General features: G+C 43.0%; 1 protein-coding gene across 13 annotated transcripts in view; it reads left to right on the plus strand.

Moving 5' to 3' along the window:
- Window positions 1-26362, plus strand: part of mtcl1 (microtubule crosslinking factor 1) — a 62365-nt gene that overhangs the window by 21885 nt on the left and 14118 nt on the right. For 6 of the 13 annotated variants that reach the window (XM_078935310.1, XM_078935309.1, XM_078935308.1 and 3 more), the window contains exons 4-12: window positions 2987-3046; window positions 4641-6017; window positions 10371-10517; window positions 12632-12727; window positions 13746-13970; window positions 15682-15852; window positions 21798-21965; window positions 24423-24677; window positions 24832-24912. In XM_078935310.1, coding sequence (XP_078791436.1) covers window positions 2987-3046; window positions 4641-6017; window positions 10371-10517; window positions 12632-12727; window positions 13746-13970; window positions 15682-15852; window positions 21798-21965; window positions 24423-24677; window positions 24832-24912 — 2580 coding nt within the window. The remainder of the gene's footprint in view (window positions 1-2986; window positions 3047-4640; window positions 6018-10370; window positions 10518-12631; window positions 12728-13745; window positions 13971-15681; window positions 15853-21797; window positions 21966-24422; window positions 24678-24831; window positions 24913-26362) is intronic. The other 7 variants (XM_023965340.2, XM_023965339.2, XM_023965336.2 and 4 more) reach the window with 3 other exon arrangements.

Below are 26362 nucleotides of genomic sequence, written 5' to 3' on the forward strand. Positions count from 1 at the left end.
TCACTTTTGTAACGAATATATCTAAAAAATGCTGGTGACCAGTATACGTTCATGACCGATTTATACCAAGCTAGTAAAAATTAAATGACTTATCAGTTGTTTTGTATTTAAGGACTGATTTATTAGAATGAATGTCTCTATTACAAACTCATTTATATAGATTTTTAAAAATCAATCAAAGTTCATGTATTTGGAAATAATTATACAGAAAAAGGAAACCTAGAACCTTCTGTGGTTCCAGAAGGAACCATGAGGAAGATGAGGAGCTGCCGTAACCCTTGTGCTATCCTAGGCACTTTACCGTTGGGAGTTGGGTCATCTAGACCCACTAGACAGTGCACTGAACCTTTTTTCTTCAATGATTTGTGATCTTCACTGGTGTCCATGGATACATGAAATCTTTCCACCTTTATCCACCTTTGTCATGGTAGGGAGAACACGTCAATGTAAGGGTGGGGTCATCTAAGATAGCACAAGGGTTAAGAGATCAGGGGAAGTTGCGCAGTTTAAAATTGGAATGGAACAAGAGAAATGCCGACTTGACATGACTCCAGCAGTTATTTGTTAAAGTTAAGGAACCGTTCTATCATAAAGTCCTCAAAGGTCAGGAAGAGCCATCCTGCCGTGCTGTTTTTAAACCGGGTTCTGGTTCTGCTTAAAAAAAAAAAAGTTGGGCAGAGACTTGGCTGACAGTTTCTCTCAGTTTTTCTCGGATCTCTCAATTGTTTGAAAAGGGGATCCCAGATTATGGCAGTTGGGGATTCTGAGGAGCTTTGCACAAGATGCCGACTAATCCGCCGTCTCCCCAGAGAGATTAGCTCCGTCACCACGATGGGGAGTTGAACCGCAACTGGTGCAGCGGTGGGACCGCTGCATGATTTAGAGAGCAAATAGTCACCCAGGAAAAATAGTCATATTTTTATTTTTATTTTGTTTAGTTATTTTTTTGTATGTAGTGTTGGACTTTTTTGACATAAAACATAAACTATGTTGTCGTACATAAAGCACAGTAAAAAGTGAAAAGTAAACAAACTAGATGCAGAAGACTAATAATGGTTATTTATCACTGAATTAAAAAGAATCCCTCTGGGTAGTGGAAACGTAAACCATTAAAATGGGTCAGTTGTTGCGTAAAATGTAAAATAGCCATAAACTTATAGCTAAACTAAGTATTTAAGTTTTTAACTCTGTAAAAAACATTTGCATCTGGAGTTATTGTTTTTTTATGTTTTTGATAGTTTTCAAGAGTTGAATGAAATCCTTAAGGCAAAATATGACAAAAAAACTTTAAAATTAGCAAACTCTAATTGTTCAGTGTTTAAGAGTCAAGTAGAGGACAGCAAAATCAATTTTTAGATTCACCTTGTGTTTCCTTTTGTCTTTATTTTTTCCACAATTTATTTTATTGGTTAAATTCTACGTGAAAAGACCAGTAATATATAAATAAAACTCAAAATTAAAATAATCAAATTAGTGACATTTTATCTGTTTATCACTGAGTTATTGGAGTGTATAAATAGATGATTTAAATGATTTTATTGTACTGACGTTTTACAGGCTCTGGTTAAAATGAATAAAATGTGTCGTGTGCGTGTGTGCGTGTGTGATTGTGTGTCTGTGTGTGTCCATGAGGTGGACTGAACAGGATTAGAAACTAGCTAAATGAATGGATGAATGAGTGAAATAATGCACAAACGTTCATCCTGAAGTGATGTTTGCCTGCAGCCTGGTTACGTCCGTGTTTCTGCCGTGTTGTTTTCCTGCTGCAGAGCTGGGAAGTGACTCAGAAACCTCTCCTGCTCCGGGCGAAGCAGGTTCCCCCTCACACTTTCCATCCATCTGGCCACGAATGATTCACGCTGTCCCACTGGTCTATTTCGGGTGGCAGCAGACTGTGTGCAGTGAAGGGTTTTCTGCACGCTGCGGGAAAATGAGAGTCGGGAAGCACCGAAACGGTCCTCATCAGCAGTGGAGGAAATCCGACGGATTTTATTCATTCTTTGATATGTTTCTGCAAACAAAGACAAAAACAATTCTCCCACAATTCCTTAAAGACGCAGCAGAACATGTGATGTGAAAGTCAGTCACTGACCAACAGTGTGCTGCATCATGAAGGTGTACACACATTTACCTTCCATGCTTCTTGATCAAATAAATCAAATAATAAGTGATGGAAGGAGAGCGTTTTTCCAAGAAGGAAAGTCGACCAGCATTGTTAGAATCGAGCTTTGCTTCCTGGAAAGATGTCCTACTGATCATCTAAACCGCTAAATAAGTGCAGACGGGCTGGTGGGATTGCTGCTGCCATCCTTTCTCTCAGAGCTTTATTTTTTTTTTTTTGTCCTGTCATTTGGAATTTGGAGCTGTGGCTGATGTGAAACAGCTGATAAAAATGAAAGATTGTATTAGTCAGCGAGGCTAAGCCGACAAGCAGAAGGCTTTATCCAGGCTTTGCGTGCGGTGCCTGCAGGACAGATTCCCCTGCTGGACGCGCAGATGCTTTTCCCTCTGTGTGTTGGGGAAGCACCATGTGTCATCGTGTGTGAGGGACTGCACGACACTGCTGTGTCACAGGGGGTCAAAAATTCCCACAAACACTCCTGAAGGTTTTGGAAAGTGTAGCTGCAATAGGATGACCAACATGCTATAAATCCCTGCGGATTACAAATGTGATTTTATCTAAATTTGACAGTAAGGTACATACAGGAAATGAGCATGGTGTCCAATATTGCCCCACAGTCTGCCTTGAAGCCAGGATGTTTCTTAGACATCCATCCAGATTAGTGCCCCTCTGGGTTCTGTGTGAGTCTGGTGCACGCTGCAGCACATTTGTTCATCTGAACACTCTTTGTTTTCTTTATGTTTTCTAATCTCTCTCCCTCACAAGCTGCATCACTGAAAGAAAGGATATTTGCAAGAGTAATGTAAAAAAACAAAAAAAACTCTGAGTGACCCTATTTGTTTTTTCCCTATTTTTGTTTTACAGACGGCTCTGAGGCGACGAGGGAGCAGAGAAGCTTTCAAAGACAAGAAACCTTCTAACCAAGTGAGACGAATTCATCGATGCTTTCCATGACACTCAGCGTGAAATGAGAAGAGAACTTTTAGCTCAGAGCGAGCATGCACGTGTCTCAGACTTCAGTATGATCAGTCTGACAGCAACGCGCCTCTGGACGGTTTAAAACCTGCAGTGAAAAAAGACTGGACACATTCTTAAATGATGTTGTTCGCCTTTTGGTTTGTCCCGTTAGGGGTCGCCACAGCGAATCGGCTTTCATTGATTCGCACAGGTGGTTTGGCAGAGAGATGCCCTTCCTGACATGACCCTGTATGTTCAAGGTACAGGGAGACAGATGGATAGATTTTTAAAAAGGTTTATTAATTAAAAGAAAGTAACCGGTACGTCTAAACGTGTTTGTGTGAGACATAATTCTACACTTGGAAATTTGTACATTTGTCTCAGGTTTTCCTGCCAGAATGTTTAGGACAATGGAATCACAGCACATAGGAACAAATCCACATAATCACTCATGTTTTTCATTTCTGCTCCTGTTATGTGCAAATTCCACATGTGTTCCATTGACAGATTTTTTTGCAAGAACTAAATTTCTGACAGCTTCCGGAACGATAGTTCCCATGCTCTCACAACAGTGAATTTCACTACGTCATAACCCAAACTGACATGTATGGATAGCGTGAAGCACACTTTCCCTCGCGTTTGCACTGTAGCAGGAAACCAAGGATTTGGTGTCCAACCCAATTTGCTAAGACGCACTAATACAAGAATCTACTTCAGCTTCTCTGAAAGACGGAGCGAGTGCGATGTGCTTACTCACGTCAAACTCCAGAGCAGCAGCAACAGGAGGCAGCAGGGACTCTGTGGCGGCAGCAGGCTTAGAAGTTGAAAGCTGCACTGGAGATCCTCGCCCAGAAAAATGGCAGAAGAAAAGAAAAGCAGAAAATTTGAAAGAGAACAGAGACACAATATGAATCCAAAAGTACAAAAATCAAAACAAAAAACGGCAAAATCCTCAGATTTAGGAGCTACGTTTTCTTTTAGTATTTTAGCTGCTTAAGTTTGAGAAGCGCATGTTTTGAAATGATCCAGAACAATCATTTCAGCTTCAATTCATTCTTTATTTAGAAAAGCAGACGCAAAGTCAGTGTTTTTTCAGCAGAGAAGTTCTGGACAAACAAATTCTCCCAGGCTGCAGTCGCCTCTGGAAATACAAACTGCATCCACTGCCGCCTGGTAGAAACAGCCTTCCAAAATGGGAAGAGGTTTCCCTGCATCTCAAATTCTCATGTCATGATATAACCATGGAAAAACACCCTCTAAGAAGAAGGGCAGACACACTCATGAAGTTCACCGGGTTGATGCTGAATCCTGTGCTGCCTCTGTGGCCACAGACTGAATGACATCAAAGACCTTCCAGGAACAGAACAGTTGTTTTTTAGTTAGACGAGATATTTTGCAGACTTCTTAGGTTCTTCTGTTATCAGACACGGTCGTGTATGAACACGACTGTGTCTGATAACAGAAGAACCAAATGACCAAGGAAGTCAGTTAATAATACAGACACTATGAAGTCTTTTTGGTTTTACTAAACGGCTGTTTTTTGTTGAAACCATCCTTCCAGGAGGACAGCGCAGACCTCAGGTGCCAGCTTCAGTTTGCCAAAGAGGAGTCCAGCCTGATGAGGAAGAAGATGGCAAAACTCGGCAGGGAGAAGGATGAGCTCGAGCAAGAGATGCAGAAGTACAAATCCGTTTACGGGGACATTGACAGCCCCCTCCCCCTCGTGGAGTGCTCGGGCGGGGGTCCACACACCACCCGGGAGGCCGAGTTACGACTGCGCCTCAAGCTGGTGGAGGAGGAGGCCAACATTCTGGGAAGGAAGATCGTAGAGCTGGAGGTGGAGAACAGGAGCTTGAGAGCAGAAAATGAAGACATTCGAGGTCAGTACGAGAGGGACTTCTTTGGTCGGGAGCCCTTCTCCAGCATGCCGTCATCGCCGTACGCCGGAGATGCTCTGGAGTCGGCCAACGAGCTTCGTCGCCATCTCCAGTTTGTGGAGGAGGAGGCGGAGCTGCTGCGTCGCTCCATCTCAGAGATCGAAGACCACAACAGGCAGCTCACATCTGAACTGAATCGCTTCAAGTTTGGTCCCAGCGGCACCTCTGTTCACGCGGGTGAGGAGGGAAACGAGGGGGTCTTGTTCAAACCCGGGAACGGAGGCAGCGGCAGCAGCCCCCTCATGATGATGGAGGAGCTGAAATCGGCCAGGATGCAGATCAACGAGCTCAGCGGGAAAGTCATGAAGCTGCAGTATGAGAACCACGTCCTCATGTCCAACGTCCAGCGCTGTGACCTGGCTGCACACCTCGGCCTTCGCACCGGCAGCCCTCGAGACAGCGACGCCGACAGCGACGCGGGACGACGGGAAGCAGCCGAGGATGAAGAAGCAGGCCGACTTCTTCTCCTTCAACCCAAGCGGGAGGGTCCTGTTGGTGGTGAGAGCGACTCTGAAGACCTGTTTGAGAAGACAGGAACCACCTCAGGGTTTGGAAGCATCAAACCTTCAGACGAGCTCAGTGCCACCGAACAGGCCAATCGCAGGAGGGAAGAGCGAGAGTCGCTGGCCAATGTGAAGCGAGAGGCCGACAGGCTGGGGAAGACGGTGGACCGTCTGATCACAGACACAGACAGCCTGATCTTTGAAGGGAGGCTGCTGGTGACCGCCGGAGACTTCCCTGAAGTCGGAGAGACGTCAGGATCCAAACCCGACACGCAGGTTCTGGACTCCATCAACACTCGCATGAAGGCGTTCCGCACCGAGCTTCACATCTTCATGGAGAAACTGGACCACATAGGTGAAGGTCTGAGAGAAAGGACGGACGACCTGTCGCCCATGCCCAACCTCACAGAGTCCAGCAGCTTTCTGTCCACCGTCACCTCCATGTCCCGCGACTCGCCCATCGGCACATTCGGAAGAGACCTGGCAACAGACTTTCAGGTGAGTTTCACAGACTTCCTGTCCTTTACTGTCCACAGCTCTCTGCTAGGAAGTACTTTTCTACTTTCTTTGGCTGGCATTTTTTATGACATTTGCTTTTAAAATACTTTAAGGCCAAAATATCTGTCAATCTCTGCAATAAATTGTGCTTCAATTTAGCAAAAAGCAAAGCATAAAACCTTTAAAGCATCTCACCGGTTTGTTTGCCTCAAAGAAACTCAATGGGATCTCAAGTCTGCAAACAAATGGGTTCTGATTAGACAGAGTGACAAAAGCAGTCTGTATGGGTATTAGACAAGACATTTATTTAATGTCTCGTTTTTAAAATGTGATTGTTTTTATGTAAAGCACTTTGAGTAGCATGAGTTGGAAAAGTGCTATAGAAATAACATTTGATTTGATTTTAAGTGATGAAAGTGCCAATCGGTTGAAAACTAATCACAAAAGAGAAATTATGCCAAGACAGAATTATATTGCACCATTCACGTGTTGCATCTTTCATGTATTGGGATAGAGCTGTGAAAGATAAAATCTGGAGCCAGATTCACCAGATTTGCTCATTTTGCCCCAAGCCTCATCCAGCTGTAGGTGGCGGACATGTGCTAGTACACATAAGAAAAAGAAGTTTAGCGTGTTCTTGAACACGCTTCACACGCCCGCCGAACAAAAGCAGAGATGAGAAGGTTGTTCATTTTAAAGGCGTTATATTTTTGCATACTTGTCAAACCTTGTTTCTTTTCATTTGGGTTGCCAGGTTTGACACGTATGATTAGGAGCCGGTCAACCTTTAATCTAGAAAGAATCCGTCATAGTTTGAGTTTAATAGATGTGGGAAAAATTCAAAACCCAAATCTTCAGGTCTGTCACTCCCCCCGTCGTCGTCATGACAGCACAGGATGATGAGCAGTTTGGGCTCCAGCCGTTTTTACCCACCCAGCTCCACCACACAGCCACTACACCCCCCTCCCCTCCACAGATCCATTGCCACCACCATCGCTTCCTGCTGCTGCCTTCACATCTGCATGGCGTGCGCATCCGCGTAGTCAGCAGCTTTGCCTGTCTGCATCCATACACTTCCTGTCTGCAGCCGTCCTGCTTGCACTCAGCTGTTGCAGGGGGGAGGTGGGGGAGTAAGTATTAAAGGAGTGCCAGCAGTTTCTTCCATTTGGCTGAGCGCTCTGACAGTTCTTGCATGATGAGCTTTTACTACTCCATTCATAATACGATGGTAGGACTGCAGTTCTCAGCATCCCATAGGCTCCTGCAGGACCGCTTACACTGTGGGTTACCTGTTGCATTCAGAGCACCGATCAAACAAACGTGTCAAATGTTGCCGCATGAGTTGCCCGTGGAAGAATCTGGCTGGCCGGCATCCTGCTTTCCTGTCCTTGATTTACTGCTGCTTAATCCGAGTCAACACGTCACCCAGCGCCCTCTTCTTCGTGCAGGTTGATTATCTCTGTGCTGCACCATCAGGCAGGCCTCTCCTGACACAAACAGGTCCTCAAACATTTGGAGAACACGGCCTAGAAACTCACGGGTGAAGCTGGGTGGTGTACTGTTACTGATGTAGCATCAGCTCACACTCTACAAAGTAAAGACCAGCTAGGAAGGGCAAAATAAGCAGATTCCAGTCTAAAAGAGTTCACATTGGTGCAGATTAATGTCCCTCAAAGTTTCTATTAAAAAACTACTATAGTTTAAAATAAAAAATAACCTTAACGATCCTTTTACAGTGACTCACGTTTATATTGTTGTCTAATTTCTGTCTAGTTTAGCCTTACTAAAACATAGACATTTTATTTCTGCAAAAACATTGTTTTATTTTGCAACATTATGAAATCACTTAAATCTAATATTTTACACTTTTGTAATTTATCACCGTTTCTGACTTGTGTACGGAGCCCCCCAGGTGCCAGTGGGGGAAAAGAAAAAAAAACTGATAGAGCGTGCACACAGATTACTAAACTGTGCCCACGGATTCATCAATTGTGCTCGAACTGTTGTGCAAACGTGCACGATTGCACAAGAGTTCGAGCACATGAATCCTTGGGAACGGTTTATTTATTTATTTATTTTTTAAACCACTGGCATCTGGGGGGCTCCATACTTATGTACTCAGATTCGACACAACGTTTTGACGGTAGACTTTCTGTGAAGAAACCATCAGAAAAAAACCCAGCACAAACAGTCTGCAGCTCACAAACATGACAACTGTCTGTCAGCACGGCTCTGGATTGGAATCGGTTGATTTCAAGCAATCGAAACAAAAATACTAAACAAGACAAACATAAGTGATTTATAGCTGTACATAAAATGATCAAACTTTGGAGGATTAAGAGTTACTTGGATAAAAAAAATTGGAAGTAGTTGAAGATACATCTCCATGATGTCAATATAATAATCATAAATTAGCATATCTGTACTTCTACATATATCATGTGACACAATGAATCCACTAAAAAGGAGTTTGTCCAAAAGTTCAATGAATTGCTTGAAATGGAGTTGGAGGGTCTCACCTTTGTTATGCTTAACCTAACTACCTTTATATTAATACAAAGCGACCATAATCTGGTTCTTAACTTCTATTTTGTTTCTATTTTTAGTTTATCAGTCCAAGCGCAGATCATTTATTGAACGTCTGAGTAACAAAATTATCAATAAAAACAAAGTTGAAGTGCTTATTTATTACATTCAGACATTATTCCAGAAATTATATGATAACATGATCACATTCAGGCAGGAGTCATGTTTTTACTTTATTTACACTTTCACATTGAAGTCAAAATGGAAGCAAAGGCAGTCAGATAAACATAACAAAATCATCTTTAATTCTGTTTTGCTTTTGCAAATGTTCATCGTACTTTAAGTAGCTCAACTTATAGAAAAGCTTAAAAGCCTTTGTTTTTTTTCAGCTGAATTCTGACTGATGTCAAAAAGCCAATCGTTATCTTTCAAATGGTACCGAATTTAAAAAAATTAATTCATTTTCCTCTGAAAACATCCAGACTCTAAACAGGCCTACAAATCTGCCCAATTAAAATCCATTTGATGCACAATAATTATGACATCAGGGTCCATGAGGGCTGACCTGGTCCTGGAGGTCGACCCCCCGGCCTGTTTCTCAGTTCTCTCATCGCTGCTTTGTGCTGATCAGCTGACTCAGGTGGCTCCTTGTTCTGATTCACACCTGATCAGGTAACCTGCAGCAGGGAGATCTTCACTTAGTCTATTTAAGTATACTACAAGTATACTTTCTATACTAAAAAGTGAGGCAGGAGACTTTATATGAACCTTTTATATGCTATCTATATATTCCAATTGAGTGTGAAAAAGTATTCAGTTAGTAAACTTACTACACTGCATGTACACAGTCTACTATAGTATACTTGCAATACTTGTAATCAAGTATACTTTAAGTGTACTACTTTTTGCTGAGGACAGGGTTGGGGCTGTCCTGGGTTACGTCATACACCTCTTACCTATTTTTGTTCAGAAAATTCTTGTTTTTTTAACTCCTCTTCATTGCACTCATGCAGCTTGTGTTTGTATCTATTGATCAAACTAACACAGGTCCAATCATGTGATCAAAAGCTGCTTTATAGAAAGTTTTCTATAGACTAAAGAAAACACCGACTCCTTTGGTCAGCGGAGTTTGCACTTCACTAAGTGTCCTAAATGAAGCAGCTGGCGTGCCGCCACGTCACACATTGACCAAAGCCTCTGAAGATGAAAGCTGATCCTAAAAGGTGTCTTTGGTGAAGTGCTTCTGTAACGCGGCTCCTGTCGCTGTGGCTCTTCAGTTTGCAGTGGTTTCTCTCCGCTGTTGGTTTGGACTCATGGATCCCTCATCGCATGCGCTTCATAACAGGTGTTTTGCATTCTTTTCCCCCGGTTCCCTCTCTTTGTTCCTCTTTGTGTTTCCTGCCAGATGTTTCAGCCCATGATTTTCTTCATCCTCATTCTCGTTCTCGTCTCATCTCTCTCATACGGCGTTCTCTTTAAGTTGGTCTTTCTCTTTGCGCTCTTCTTCATGCTCTAGCTCTCTTTCTTCTTCTCCATCTAGTCTATTAGTTGATTTTTCCCCCCTCCTTTGCTTATATTTTTTGCCCATTTTCAGTATTATTTTTGTCCCCCCCCCCTTCCTCGCTGTTTTTTTCCACCACCCCCCTCACACCGTTTGTTGTATTTTGTCTGTTTTGTCCACAAATCACCTCACATATCTCCCCCCCCCTCCCCCCCAACATCACCGCCGCCACAACCTGCACCCTGTATCCGGTACCTGTTGTCCACGCCTCCTTCACCCTCCCTCCGCCACCCCCCGCCCCCCGTCCCCCTCCACGTCACTCACAGTCCGTTCAGAGGGATGAGCTGGAGTGGCGTCTAGGACAGGAGCGAGGCGTGGAGCCCCAGAGCCAAAGCCAGAGTGGGGGCCAGGCCCAAGGCAGGGGAGCCGCGGGACTCACTAGGTACCACAGGCCCCTGGCTTTAAGAATAGAGGTCAGTGCCTCCTTCATCTCCCTTCTACTGTGGCTGTGTGGGCCTTCTGCCAACCTAAAGCATGAATCTGGACAGGTGTTGACATGGACGCTGTTTACGTGTAACTGCTGGAGACCCCGACGCCTTCAGAGGAGAGGGCAGTCAAAGCAGGCTGTGAAGGGAAACGGCAAAAACGTTTCAAGACATCATTGCTGAAGCCATGCAGGCTTTAACTCAAAAGTTGCTCAAAGCAGTTGTTTCACTTTGATTTTTTTGATTTGACTTTTGCAAAAGTCTGCAAAGTGATCGACATGAAGCTCTTCTAAAGAAGACACGACCGCTGACAGAAACGGCCTGCATGTCTCATCATAACCTTAGCAGACAGATCAGCCCAGCGATGCTCTTAGAATGTGTCCATCTGTGTGACAAATTCAATTATTATATCAACAATTAATTGATTTGGCCTTTTTCTCTCGTTATAGAGAATGGAGTTAGTATTTTTTAAAGCCACTCAGTCCAGGGCATCCTCATGGAGATGAACAGTTTCACCTCATTCACTCTCTTATTTCACACTGAAATCCACTCTCACAGCTTGTGGTGCTTATTTTTTTTCTTTCATTGCCATGTTCTATTTTTCTTTTCGTGTTATCATTTTGTGGCTTCCCGTTGAGCGGTTTGCAGCTGTTTGAGGAGCGACGGCGTGTAGCTTTTGACGCAGAATGTAGACCTGACGTGAGGATGTGATGCTCCTTCGTTGTGTCAGAGTAGGCTGGGTGTTGAACCCTGAAACGATGCCCTGTCACCAGTCGACTCAGCACATTTCACGTTATAGAACAGCCTGCACAGATCCACAGTGTAATCACACTTTACAAACAGACAGGGACGTTTAATAGGTGAGTGCTCCAGCATAAACCTCTCAAATCCTCCTGCGACTACTGTTTAATAGAGCGGCCGTGTAGTTGGAGGACACTGTGGCTTATAATTGCAGCCTTATGTTCTCATGGAGAACTGTGGGCTGTTATGTAAAGTGGAGCCCTGGCGGCGGCGGTGGCGGTGTGCAGACGCCACTACAGTCATGTGGGTTTGTTTTTCTTTCTACTGCACCGTTTCTGTGAGATGAAATGAATAGGCGGGAAAGGAGGCTGGCCGGATTAGCTCTGCATGCCCTGCAAGCATGATTTGCATTTGACATTGGGCTGACGGGGAAGCGATCCAGGGCCAGCTCACAATGACGAGCTCGGCTTACTGCTGGAGTGTACGGATTCATCCCAACGGTGCGCAGAGGCCAGAAACTGCTGCAGTCTCCAAAATTGGAGAAGCCGACACTTTGTGGATGAAGGGATATCTTTCCGTTTCACAGCCACAGTCATGTTCCCTCTGTTAACCTCCCTGCATTTATTTTATGCAACTTGTTCCAGAAGTTTTTTTTTTTTGAGGTTTTAAAAGAAAACTGATTGCATAATTACAGATTTTGACTGTCGAAAACAACAAGGCCGCAGGATGTTGACAGTTTTTTCTTTTCCAAAATGTAAACTAGACTTCTATTTTTATTATTTATTCCATTTTTTAATGTTATTTTATTTGTAAATATTGATTTAAAAACAGTGTACTGATCCTAAACTTTAAAATTATATTTTAGTACGTTTATCCAAGAATTCTTTCTTTTTCTTTTAAAGTGTTATATTTTACTGGAAAATTATTATTTTTTTAATAATTCTGACTTTAATCCAAGAATTAAGAAACTATAAATTAACTATATAAATGTGCTTTTTCATACAGTTGCCTAAATGTTTTTTCATCTGGATTAGCAATAGTTTAAGATTTAAATCTATTTAGTCCAAATTTATTTTTCTACTAGTTTGATGAACTGAACTGTTTTCTTATTTAGAAATAATTGTTCAAGTTGTTGAAGTTTTGCTTGATTTTTAAAGATTTTGTTCATTTTTTGGGAAAGGTACTTCATTGAGTGAGAATTTACATAAAAAAAGATTATAAACTCTGACTTTTAGTTGTGCTCTAAATATCAACAAAAGCTCACATTTACTCAGCAAATTCAAAGTCCAGACTTTGATTTTTGTGCTGGAGTATGTGAAGAAACCTCCATTTGTTTGTGTTTGTGCGCTCTGTTGGTTCAGCTACGGGACTCTCCTGACGTCCAGTTTCGTTTGGAGCACGACCGAAGGATGAAAGCGACGGCGGAGGATCGAGAGGCTGCGGTCTCTCTGCTGCAGGTACAGGACTCTGCCCATCAAAAGCAGATGAACAGAGATGCTCGGATGAAAGATTCAGCATTAATTCTTACTTTTATCTGTATTATGGCTTCTTTTTATCAGTCTTACCTCTTTCTTTAAAGCCTGTTTTGAAGTAACACAACAAAATGTTGGCTGATCTGTGATAGCGGTGATAATTTTGTACGTCTTTTTATTTGATGTTTTATGATCTTTTCTGGTAATGTTTGTTGGTGTATTGGTGAAATGATGGATTGGTAAATTGGTGGATTGATGGATTAGTGAATTCATAGATTGGTGGATTGATGAATTGATGGATTGGTGGATTGATGGATTGGTAAAATTGATGGGTTGATGAATTGATGGATTAATGGGTTGATGGAATGATGAATTGGTGAATCCATGGATTGATGGGTTGCTGAATTGGTGGATTGGTGAATTAATGGGTTGGTGGATTGATGAATTGATGGATTGGTGGATTGAGTGATTGATGGATTCCTAAAATTGATGGGTTGATGAATTGGTGGATTGGTGAATTGGTGGATTGGTGAATTCTATGATGGATGGGTTGATGAATTGGTGGAATGATGGATTGCTGAATTGATGGGATGGTGGGTTGATGGATTAGTGAAGTGATGGGTTGGTCGATTGATAAATCGATGGATTGGTGAATTCATGGATTGGTGAGTTCATGGATTGTTGAGTTGATGAAATCGTAGATTGATGGATTGGTGAATTGATGGGTTTGTGGACTGATGGATTAATGGATTGGTTGATTGATAAATTGATGGACTGATGTATTGAATAATTGTTGAATTGATTGATTGATGGGTTGGTGAATTGTTTGGATTGGTAGATTCGATGGATTGATGGATTGATAAATTGATGGATTGGTTGATTGATAGATTTATTGGTTGGTGGATTGATGGATTGGTGAATTGATGGATTGATGGATTGATGGATTGGTGAATTGGTGGATTGATGGATTGGTGGACTGATGACCTCTTTGTTCTTTTTGCAGCAGGAGGATGGATGTTTGCGTCTGGAGATGCAGCGAGAAGGTTTGGAGCTTCAGGGTCTTCAAAGTCTGGACATACCCTGGACTCATGAGAGAGCTGCAATGCAGCAGGAGGTTCGGCTCTTCAGACGCAACACCATCATCTTCTACATGAAGCTCAGAGCCATTCTCACCAACTGGAGGCTTGGCCGCAAAGACGACTCGGCAGACAAGACGGCGCACTCAGAGGTGAGATGCGTCCCTCCATCCCAACGTTTTCTCCAGACTCTCTTCATCATTCTAACCTGGGATGGATTTAAGCTCCAAATGCTGAATCGGAACAACATTTGTTTCTTCAGATTCTCTTCTGAATGACATGTCTGAAAAAAGCCTGAAGATCGGCATTGTCATTGGAACATTTTCTTTAATCTCCCAAAAATACTAAACTTATTTGATTTGATCCACTTTTATCATCCAGTTTGCTTCACGGTTCAACACTGTTTTTATATAAGTGGTTACTAAGAAATGGAATTCTAACATTCAAAAATGAACAGAAAAGTTTCCATCCATCCATCGTCTAAAGCTGCTTTGCTCCAGCAGAGAGTCATGGTGATGCTGGAAGCTGAACCTGTTGGATCAAGGCGAGGTTCTGTTTTCTCTAAAAAATACAGGAAACTGCAAATTATTGATTTGATGAATCACAGTGAAGCTAGAAGACAATCAAATTTTGATTTACCGGTATTTATTTATTTTTTCTAGCCCTGGAGCAGAAGTGCATCCTTCTGATTTAGATACTGGCTCATTCTAAAGGCAATCTGAGGCCGTTTTCCACTTTAAAATATGAACGAATGTTGAAACACTTTTGCTGCTGAAACTCGGCTGAAAGAAAATAAAGCAAAGACGAGCTGCAAAGACTCTAAGAACAGCAGAATCATCAAGTTTTGGCGTTTTACAGTCATGCACCGATGTGCGGAAGGATCGGATGAGTCCTTCCATGACCCTTGACCTGGACTTGCTGAGTGCTTCCCGGATGCAATTCTCAATTTCTCATTTTCTTTAATGGAATCAGCAGATAGCTTATGAGCCGTCTCCTCAGAGATGCTTGCTGAAAGGTACATTTCTGGGAACCAGATGGAAGCTGGGAAAACGGGAGCAAACAAGTTTGTTATCCTGAAAGACTTCCCATCCTTGAGGGATAACTGTTGCAGGAGGAGTGGAGCGGCTGCAGGACTGATGGGTAATTGGCTGGCTGATTGAGCAGCTTCATGAGTCGTTGATTCAGCAGTGGTTTCTCGTTAAATTCGCTGCTGCTCCATGATTGCACATCATTTGTGGAATTCAGGTGTAGCTTTTCTCCTCTCAAAGGAAAGATGGCTGCGCAGGTCGGCCTCCTCTGAACGCCTTTACCTTGAATTTCCTGCAGATGGAGGTCTAGTTCCTGCAGGTTTCCTTGTCCCATTAAATTCCCGCTGTTTAGTGCTGCACACACCTTCTTTGCTCTATGGTGCAATATTAATCTGTGACAGCGCCTAACAACATTTGAAGTATTTATCTATGTTGGGATGAGTACTTTAATGTGAGTCTCTACTGCAGCTTCTTCTTCTCAATATGATTTTCTGTTTCCTGACTCAACCGATCATTTGCTCAGCATCCTGTCGCAAAATTCGATTTGTGCTTACAGATGGATCAGCAGAGAGGAACCAGATCAAGCCTCACGCCACACTTGTCGCATCTCCTTGAAATGATCTTGGGACCCAGCAGACCTTTTGTCAAATCTCTTGATTCCCACTCAAGAAAGTCCTAATTAAAATGTTTTTAAAATATTTTCCACGTCAGTCATCCGGTTTGGAGCAGACATTCATCCAGTGTCTTCTCTGCTTCTTCACGACTAGATGCTCAGAAAAGAAGCTCACAGACTGTGCAGAAATTCTGTCTTTAACGGCCGTATGTCTTCTTGCAGGCGGATAAACTGGAGGGCTTCCAGGAGCTGGGAGCCATAATGGAGCGAGCGGAGGGGGAGTCGGACCGAGACGACGGACTATGTTCTCCACAAACGGCAGGAGACACCCCTGACAGCAGGCCCACCACCCCTCTGCAGTCACATGATCCACACCTGCTTCATCCCAGACAGGTACCTCCCATCCGGCGCTGTCGCACTACTGTTTCAACACGCGCAAAACTACTTTGAATGGAAGTTTTATTTATTCTTTGTTCTTTTGCACAAAAAGCAAATACAAAATAAACACAAAAAGCTGCCTAAAAATAGAGAAACATGGAGATATAAAACAGTGATATGCAATAAATAAAGCAAAACCTTACTAAAAGCCACAAATAGCCACAAATAATAAAAAGGATTTTTATAATATTTGCTTTAATCAAGTGAAAACTTTGACTTGAGCTGAAGGTCAAAACTAGAATGTAGTAGTTTTCAAACGTGCAAACACCTTACACTCCAGATTATTGTCTAAATAATTTTCACATTCTGAATGATGCACCTGATGCATCATACCAGCAACACTTGACCCAGTCAAGCTCTTCTTCCTGCAATGTCGTTGCAAAACTAAAAAAGCTGACACTACAGCGTTACCTTTTTAAAAAGTCAGTTATATTGAAAAAGTAGTGAATTAAAAGGAGTTTAGAGGACGCTCCACCGAAAAACTATGCTTTAAAAAACATTTTCAGAGATTAATTTATTAACTGAGCTTTCAGCGGCTCGTCTGTTTTAACTTTCCTGTTCTTCACTCTAGAGATCAAATGATTGTTTGGCAGCCGTTCACTAGAGCCGCTTGGCTCAATACGTAGATTTTGACCTACTTCACTGGTTGGAGGCAGACTTTTTTATCAGAGCACCCAGTTTTATGCTTTTTATTGACATAAAAGTGCCCTCACCGGCCACTTTATTAGGCACACCTCTCCAACTGCTCATTAATGGAAATTTTTAATCAGCCAATCACATGGTAGCAACTTAATTCATGTAGACAATGTCCAGACGATCTGCTGCAGTTCAAACCAGCATCAGAATGGAGAACAAAGATGACAGAAGTGACTTTGAACATAGCGTGGTTGTTGGTGCCAGACGGGCTGGTCTGAGGATTTCAGAAATGCTGATCTACTGGGATTTTCCCCCGCAACCATCTCTAGGGTTTACAGAGAATGATGACCTAAAAAGAGGAAATATCGGCTGGGTAGCTCGGTTGGTAAGGTGAGAGGCTACCATGCAGGAATCCAGAGTTTGATTCCCGGAGGGGAAAAAAGCAGTTCTGTGGGCGGAAATGCCTTGTTGATCCCAGATGTCAGAGGAGAATGGCCAGACTGGTTCCAGCTGATAGAAGGACAACAGGAACTCAAAGAACCACTGGTTCCAATAGAGGTCTGCAGGAGAGCATTTCTGAATGCACAACATCTCCCACCTGGAGGCAGATGGACCACAGCAGCAGAAGACCACACCGGGTACCACTTCTGTCAGCTAACTAAGGCTATAGTTCACACAGACTCACCCAAACTGGATCATAGAAGATGGGAAAACGTTGTCTGGTCTGATGAGTCTCCATTTCTGCTGCCACATTCGGATGGTAGGGTCAGAATTTGGCATCAACAACATGAAAGGATTGATCCATCCTGCCTTGTATCAACGGTTCAGGCTGGTGGTGGTGGTGTCATGGTGTGGGGGATATTTTCTTTGGGCTCCTTAGTACCAGTTGAGCATGGACTTGTACCTGAGTATAGTTGCTGACCATGTCCATCCCTTTCTGACCACAGTGTACCATCTTCTGATGCTACTTCCAGCAGGAAAAGGCACCATGTCACAAAGGTGAACTCATCTCAGACTGGTTTCTTGAACATGATGATGAGTTCACTGGACCCAAACTGCCTCCACAGTCACCAGATCTCAACCCAATAGAGCAGTGTTTTTCAACCTTTTTTGAGCCACGGCACACTTTAACCTTGCCAAAAATCCCGCGGCACACCGTGCAACCCCCCCCCCCCCCCCCCAAAAAAGCAGAAACTCATAGTCTGTTTTGATCTACAGGCCCCCCCCCCCGCAATCTGACGTGCATTTTTGTGATAATTGTGGCAGAAAAAGCAGGAAGTTGCAGATGTTTTTTCTAAAAGATGTAATAAAAGTTAAGGTACATACAAACTGTATGTTCGTTGTGGTTTCAATCCGTGTAACAAGGACGACTCATTGTACGCTAAGGCGCTGTCCCTTTAAGCCAATGCATCATGGGAGATGTAGTGTGAATACGGCGAGAAAACGGCAGAAACACTTGCGTCTCTGAGTTTCATGGTTTTGTTCACTTGTTCCACGGTCTGATACCGGATTCTGTGGAAAGCTACACCGCTAAAGACGAGCTTTAGCTGGTGTTTTTGTTGGAACTGAGTGAGTTATGAGCTAAATTGGAACAAGGAAGTTTAGACTTTAAACACTTCTGATTGGTCAGACTGATGACATGTGATTTAGCCTTCAAGAATGATTGGTGGAGTCGTGGAGACAGTAAAAGCTGCGGGACTTTTCAGAAAACAGTTATAGCTGCAGGTAAATCGCGGTGCCGTCATTCTTATCAAAATGTCTTTAATAGAATCAAATAAACACAAAGAAATAAGTATTTTATGATCTTTCATATTCCTAACTACTCAGTGTTTTATCAGGACCTGTTTGGATGAACACAGAGCTGATTTCCTGGAGATGGTTAATGTTTTTAGATCAGTTAATGAGGGCAATTTTCCACGGCACACTTGACCATCTCCCACGGCACACTAGTGTGCCGCGGCACACTGGTTGAAAAACACTGCAATAGAGAACCTTTGTGATGTGGTGGAACGAAAGATTGGCATCATGAATGTGCTGTCATGGTTAGTCAGGAAGGATAAACCCAGGAGCAGCAGGACTCAAACACATCCAATCAAAAAGCCGAATTTATGAATCCGGAATCCATTTGTTTTTTAGGAGTTTTTCCTTACCGAGAAGGAGGGTCTAAGGGCAGGGATGTCAAGTTTAGGATAGCTATCACTTATTGAATTGTATGACTTGAATTCTGTGTTCTTTATGATTCATGTTTATTACACAAACTACCTGTTTGAAGCCCACTGAGACGACTATTGTTGTACCATTGGGCTATAGAAATAAAATTGAATTAAAGACACGGCAAAGAAGACGCTCCAAAACCAAACACAGAATGAACCGTCCTTAAAAAACGAAGCTACCGTAGATTAGATAATTGTAGGTTTGTTGTAGCCAACTCAGGTGGAGGCCACAGTAAACCAGAACCTAAAAAACATCACCAATGGGGGGTGACCCATAACATGTGCAGCCAACAAATCTGCAGCCACTGCGTGATACTATCATGTCAACATGGACCAACCTTTCTGAGGAATGTTTCCAGTTGAATCTATGCCACCAAGAATTGAGGCAGTTCTGAAGGTGAAAGAGGTCTAACCCGGTACTAGCAAGGTGGACCTAATAAAGGAGCTGGTGAGTGTATGTTCATGATGTGTTTAATGAATGTGGGTTTTTTGTTTGAGCTTCTGCTACAGCATGTGTTGAGATCTGTCCTCTCACTGGACCACTTTACCTGCTTGTTCAAGTGAAAGCAGGGTGAGAGCACTCTGTCTGAGATGCATTATTAGGTAACCCTAAATGCTCGACTTTGTCAAGGTTTTGGGGGTTCTCAACCTTGTCACTTTAGGTGTGATCAGACACAAAAGTGCAGCACAGCAGAGCCGTCCTGCAGGTGGAGAAAGGTTACAGCGTGTCAAAAAGTCTCCCCAAAACTTCTGGGAAGATTTGGAGAGAACCGAAGCGGGAAAGATCCCCACTCATCCCTCACAGTTCCATCATGCTGCTCGTGAGCTGAAGTGTGTTTAGCAATCACATAAATAATGTACCTGGAAGGGTGTCGCCTGCTGTGACAGTAAACACTCACCACCTTTAGTGGCTTTTCACATTAGAGGAATGTGGTGTAAATAAATGATCGCATGTAGAATGTCTTCAGGAGGACCAGAAATGGGACTTTCCATCAGCACTTTCCTGGTTCTTGGTTTGTTCATAGAGAATTTGATTTGTCGTTTTAAAGCCATTTGGTTCTTTTAAATCTTCATACTTAAGACTTAGAAATATGATTTTTTTTTTCAAATTAAATCCAAACATGTTAATTGCAGAAATTTCAGCTAAACTGATTGATGTGACTGCCAATAATCAGAGCATCTTCAAGAGGATCTTCCTCCACTAAATGGAAAGTTTCTTCCTTCTCCACTCCAAAATGTAAAATGAAATTAGCGGTGGGAATTTTCCACAAACGTCTTTATTCGGTCTTCGTTTACCCTCTTGTTACAAACAATCATGCCGCGGACTAAACTGATTTCTGCAAACCTGAAAATATTTTCCACTTTTTGAACAAGAAAAGACAGAAATGTTGATAGAGTGAAACCGTGCGTGAATCAGGAATGCTGAGAGGGTTTTAAAGAGCGGAGTGATGCGTCACAGCCGTGAACATCTCTAAGCTGCTGACAAGAAATCTTTCACTTATTCTTTTATCTAACTTATGCCCCTTTTTGTGTTTAGGGGACCTAGAGGAGCATAAAATGAAAGGTGTTTTTGCCCTCACTTTACGAAAAACCACCTAATGACTGTCACCATACAAAGTAACACATGTATTTACAAATTAATATATGACAAATAATAACTTAAACGGCAAAGGAAAAAGGCTTCAGGGTGAACCAAGGCCAAAAAAATACAAATAAAAACCACCTAACTGAAATCTGAAATCTCACCTTTGAATAAAGAAAAGGGAAATCAATGACAAAGCACCAACCTCCCTAGACTAACATAAACAGGAGAAAACGTGAAAGAAAATGTCGGTTCACCCCTTCAGCTTCACTGAAACATAACTACACCAAACAAAAGACTACACAGAGTGGGCCTGAACACAAAACTACAAAGTGCAACACAAACTACAGAACAGGTGGAGAAGAGCGCCAAGTGGAGGCAGGTTGCAGCAAAGCTTCCTTCTCTCAGGCTGTAGGTCCAAATGGTGCCTTTAAAGGCTGCCGCCATCCGCTTGGCTCCAAACGGGAGCCACACCTTTTCCAGCACCACACCTGAAAGCAATCAGAGACACACAAAGATCCACGAAAACAACAAAGTCCCACTCTGATAAAAATAAAATACACAAAGCACGGAATGAAAAGGGAAAAGCAAAACTAAATACGGCCACAACCCAGCAAATGTTTGAAAAGCTACAAACTCCATCAGCTTCTCAACTTTATACTGTTCTATTTGCTGCCAAGGTCCTCGAGAGCTCCTGTCAGTGTAAAACTGATGGAAATATTCAAATATTAAACAGAATGTCAGCGTTTTGGATCAGAATTCATGCAACGTTTTGACAGGAAGGCTCCATCTGCACTCAACCTTTTTACTCATTTTACTGCGGTTGACACTCGTGTGCACAGAAACCTTTTTGCTCTGTTCAATAAGTCAAGCTGAGTAGTTCCATTTGTGACATTAGGAGGAAAAAAGCCCGTCCCGCTCATTTCTGCTTCTGTGGAAAGCTAATGATTGGAGCGCCGGAGCGGAGCTTTCGGCGTCTGACACAGTGTTCCATAGCTGACGGAGCCCAAAGCGCTGCAGTGACACCTCGAGGTGATGACAGTCACTTGAAAGCCTGGCTGTGTCCGGTCGGGCCTGCAAGCTCCCCCCAGAAGGATCCCAGCTGTTTTTTGTTGCAGCTTCAATGAACGTCTCGTTTATCTGTGCAAGGTTTCATTTAGGATGCATGCAGAAATCCCTCACTCAGGGAACAGAGAGCAGAACTGATAGAATAGAATAAAATGCTTATTTCATCATAAAAGAACCACGACCGAAATTAAAGGTGCCCATCATGTCAAAGAAATATAAGAATAAAAGACAATAATGAAAGCAATACAGAACAGTATAAATATTTATGTAAATCCAATCAATATATTGATCTTTGATGGACTTCCTGACCACCAAACAGTTCAAGCAGTTGATGCTCAGCGCCTAATGGATGTTTTCTTGTGCTGTTTTCTGGTCAATGCTTGGTCTGACTGCGGCTGCAGTTTGGGGAGAACCGGCGAGTCCTGCAGGCCGTGCGGACGCTCCTGGAGGAGCTGCTGGACGTGCTGCGGGAGGAGGAGACGAGGAGAAGCCAACTGCAGCAGTCCTACGCCAATGACAAAGCCGCCTGGGAGGTCAAGTGGACAGAGATGAGGTGCCAGGTTGCTCAGGTACAGATGGCGTCTCAGCGTCCACTGTTAAAGGAACAGATCCCGTAACTGTGGGGAGAAGCGCCACCTCTCCCACTAAGCTGCAGGATGACAAGAAACATGTTGCAGGAAGTCCATCTAAAAAAAAGCTTTCATGTTTATTGGCTTCATGTTTAGCTACATCTTGAGTAAAAGGTGCAGCAACATTGATATGAGTCAAAGCTGTTTCCTAATGCAGCTCTCATCTGACAAAGAAATGTCTAGAAATCAGACTTTAACCATTTCTTCTGAGAATCTTTAGCTCTGGGTTGGATTTGCTGTTGCTGCTCAGTCCTAACCCATGGAGGTCTGACAGCTTGATACAGTATGATGAGCCCATCTGACTCAACCAAAGACACTGTGAACAGCTTCACAAAATGCTTGAGAGTATATTAGCATCCCGGCATCACAGAGATTGTATCCTAGCAACTATTGTTCTGAAAAAACATTTGCAATTCTGAAAAAGAAAATTGTGTTTCGTGAGACAACCTAATTTGACCATTTTTGGAGGACTGAAGTCTGTGAACGATGGTTGAAGAAAGGACTGGCAGGTTCCAAAGCACTTGAAGAAAATGCTCTTGGTGTGAAAACACTTTAGAGTCTAGTTTATGATTCTAAAACAGCGGAGAAACAGCGGAGGAACTTCCCCCATGAAATCAGCAATAATTCAGTGGGCACGGGAGATCTTTGGGATCCAGAAAAGGAAAAAAGCCACATTTCTGTCTTTAAAAACAACATTTAGAAACATTTTAGTGAAACTTGACTTCAGTTGTGAAGATGTTTCTGTTCTAAAAACAGTTCCAGAGAGGTGAGGCCTCTTCCTCCCACACTGGGAGGTCTTTAGTGGACTTTCTCTCAGTGAAATGAGTTTGAAACTTGTAGCCGTTGAGCTTTTTCTGCTCGGCAGCCTGTCGTCGTTCTGTTCAGTTAAGCTGCAGATGAACCAGAAGTCTGTCAGACGGAGACCAGAATCACACAACATGAAGATGTTGGACTTTCTAGTTGCCTGATATTCCGAGTTCACATCAGAATGAATTGAGAAAGGCTCTACTTTTGTGAATATGAGGGATGTGCAAAGAATAGATTGGGTTTCTTGATCTTAGTCATTTTGGAGACTTCTGAAAGTGAATTTTTCATGACTAAGTGACTTTATTCAGTGGTTGAAAGTGTGCAAAACACCTTACAGTGGAAATCCTGACAAAGTAAAAAGTCATCCTTCACATTTTTGCAAAAGATCTGGAGAGCTTCATCTCAGACTCTACAGGCCTCATGCTGTGTGGAACCAGAAAATGTCATTTGGATCTGGAAAGAATACTTCTGGTCATCGTAAGACATTGTTGGAGGTTGTTCTTTGGGTTCCTTTTGTTTTGGACAAAGCTTCTGCTGCGTTAATCTGGCCTTTACAGAGGAAGCAAACGAAAATCTGCTTTCAGGCAGTCTGTAGTCACTGGTTTGAACCCCCAAGCTGCTGGCATAGAGAAAAACAAAAGCATTTCCTGCTCAGCCTGATTGAACCGTCATATGTTTTTACCTCTTTAAAGTCAGGAGACCCGGATTTCTGCCACCAGCAATGCAGAGAAAAACTGCTTCCAGTCAGACGCCGCAAAGACACAGTCCCTCTTGATGCGTCCTGTATCTTATAGAAGAAAAACTCTCATCTCTAAACCAATTAGGAGGCTTGAACTATAGACGGCAGATTATCTTTTCAACTCTCCGGCTTTTAATCCACGAGGCTCTTACATGCTTGAGTCCTTCAGCAGAGCAGAGTTCAGCGAGGGCTGCAGAGGGAACTAATGTGCTTAGTTTTGTCTGATAAGGCCATGTGGAGCCCTCTTCTTGCTCCACTCTGCTTCCCTCTGGTTATGCGCTCAGAAATGGGCTTCAGGAAGCCCATCAGAGCAGAGGACGTCTCTCCCAGCTCAGCATTTTTCTGCGTCTGGTGTTGGGTGGTTCAGCCTCACAGCCGCTGCTCATTCTTTTTAAAACCTGCTGGTGAAATGAACCTTTGTTTCCTTAAATGAAGGCATGCGTAGAAAAAGAATGGCTTGTTTGACAATGCATTTGAAATTTGGCTTAGACAACATTGAAATGACTGACAGTAGACCTGCTGCTACATTAAACAGGTTTGTAGTGGAAGACGTTTTTGTAAAACGCTTTCAAAATTTCATGGAAACATTTCCTGCTGGAGAATTTGGTCGTTTAATCAGGTTATTTGACTAGAAACTGAACAAATGTTCAAAATCATCAGCACCTCAGAGTCTAATAACATTTCTTTGGAGAACGACATGAACAAACTTGTAAAAGTGACCTTCTTGAGTTGGAAGTTGCTGCTGCTGATTTGACTTTGCCTTCATCTACAAACATGATAAATGAACAGACTCAGAGTGTCCTCTGTCATTTTTCACTGCAGTGACTCCTCTGTGTCTGTTGTTTGAGCAGCTGGAGGAGGAGGCCCGGGGCGAGGCGCAGGGGGGGGAGGTCGATCCGGAGCCCGAGCGGGCCTTGAAGCAGGAGCGCGAGGAGCATCGGCGCATTCTGGCCGAGAGCCACAGCACATCCCTGGACCTCCGCTGGAAGCTGCAGCACGGAGAGAAGAGGTGGAGCCGCGAGAGGACAGAGCTCCTGGAGCGCTTCAGCCGAGAGCGGCAGGAGTGGGAGAGCAGCATGAGGGAGCTGCACCGCAAGATGGAGAGGGTGAGAGAGGGCGGAGTTTCCGAAAAACAAGGAACATTCATCTTCTCATCATCTAACGGTGTTTCCTCGGGAAACTGTCCTGCATTTTTTTTAATCCCACCCTGCTACAACACGCCTGCCTCTGATGACTTGATGAATTGTCCGGCTTCTGCAGAGCCCGATGATGAATCAGGTGTGCATAGGCGGGGCAACATGGAAACCATGCAGGACGGTGTTTCCCGAAGACCAGGGTTGGGTAACACTGATCCAACAGCTTGTTTCAGTTTGTCGTCAATTCTGGAACTTTGGGTTTTGTTTCAGTGAAACTAATTTATAGAGGACTTATTCACGTTCCAAACAGAAAGGAATGTGAGGCTTCATTTACTCTGATGTAAAGGGTTTGAATGCAAATTGAAGCTTAATTTTCTTGATATATGTCGTCTATCATCAGAAAAATGCCACAAGAGTATGTTAGAAACACCCAAAACAGGATTTTCAGAGCAGCGCAGTAAAATGATGCTCTAAATTCAAGGCCGAGTCAGAAATAGTTCATGTATTTATTCAGATCAAATCTTCTGTAATGTTTTTGCTGCATAAACCTCAGCAGAAGGAAGAGAAAAAAGAAGGAAAAATTCCCAACTCCAAATTGAATCTGTTTCATTTTTAGCAGAGTACAGTAAAAACATCACTGTATTTGACTGCAACCATGCTCCTCATCTGTGCCTGATGGACAGGAAGCAGCCCCCCCAACCCCACCTCAACCACCATTACACAATACAGGTGTGAGGCTTTTGTTCACCCTTGTGCTATCTTAGATGACCCCCCCCTTACATTGACATGTTCTCCCTACCATGACAAAGGTGGATAAAGGTGGATAGATTTCATGTAATCCATGGACACCAGTGAAGATCACAAATCACTGAAGAAAAAAGATTCAGAGCACTGTCTAGTGGGTCTAGATGACCCAACTCCCAATGTTGAAGTGCCTAGGATAGCACAAGGGTCAAACACGAAGCAGAACAAACTTCTGATTTGTCACAGAGCACAGCCATCAGTGCAGAGGCAGGGATGCAGAGTTCAGCATTTAACTGCAGAAAACAATCAAGCAGACGACGCTCGGCTCAGAAACACTGAAAACGTTAGAACTGTGGTCTGGAGCAGGATGCTTACAGTGAATTATCTATAGTATTCTGGAAACTTTTGGGGAACTAAAAGGACTGATTGTTTGTTGAACATGAGATTTAACACAGAACCTGTTTCCGGTCCAGTTTAGAGGGCTGAAAGCTACAGAGAAGTTCATCGGATCTGCACTAAAACTGGATCCACTTTTGTTGACAAAAAAAAGTTTAGTGTTTATATATTTTAATAAAATCTATATTCCTGGCACAAGCGGCAAGATTAATGTCGATTTTACGGATGGTTTAAACTCTCAAAGAAAAAAGGAAAAACTGAATTTTCTCATTTCAGAGCCAATGGGTTGATGTCCCTCAGGGAAAAACGCAAACTTAGAGAAATGCTGTGTTCAAGTGGTGTTGGAAAGATCAGAAATATGACTGTCCAACTCGGAAAACATACATGAAAATTTTCAGAATCACTTTCTGCACCTAAACAATGTTTTTTTTGTGCCCTGTCTATGGAGAGACACCAGAATTACAGGGGAAATAATAAGGATCACCGATATAATTTATTCCAGATTAAACGGGCCG

Source organism: Oryzias latipes, chromosome 17, assembly GCF_053564925.1.
Source record: "Oryzias latipes strain Hd-rR chromosome 17, Olatipes_Hd-rR_3.1".
NCBI lineage: Eukaryota > Metazoa > Chordata > Actinopteri > Beloniformes > Adrianichthyidae > Oryzias > Oryzias latipes.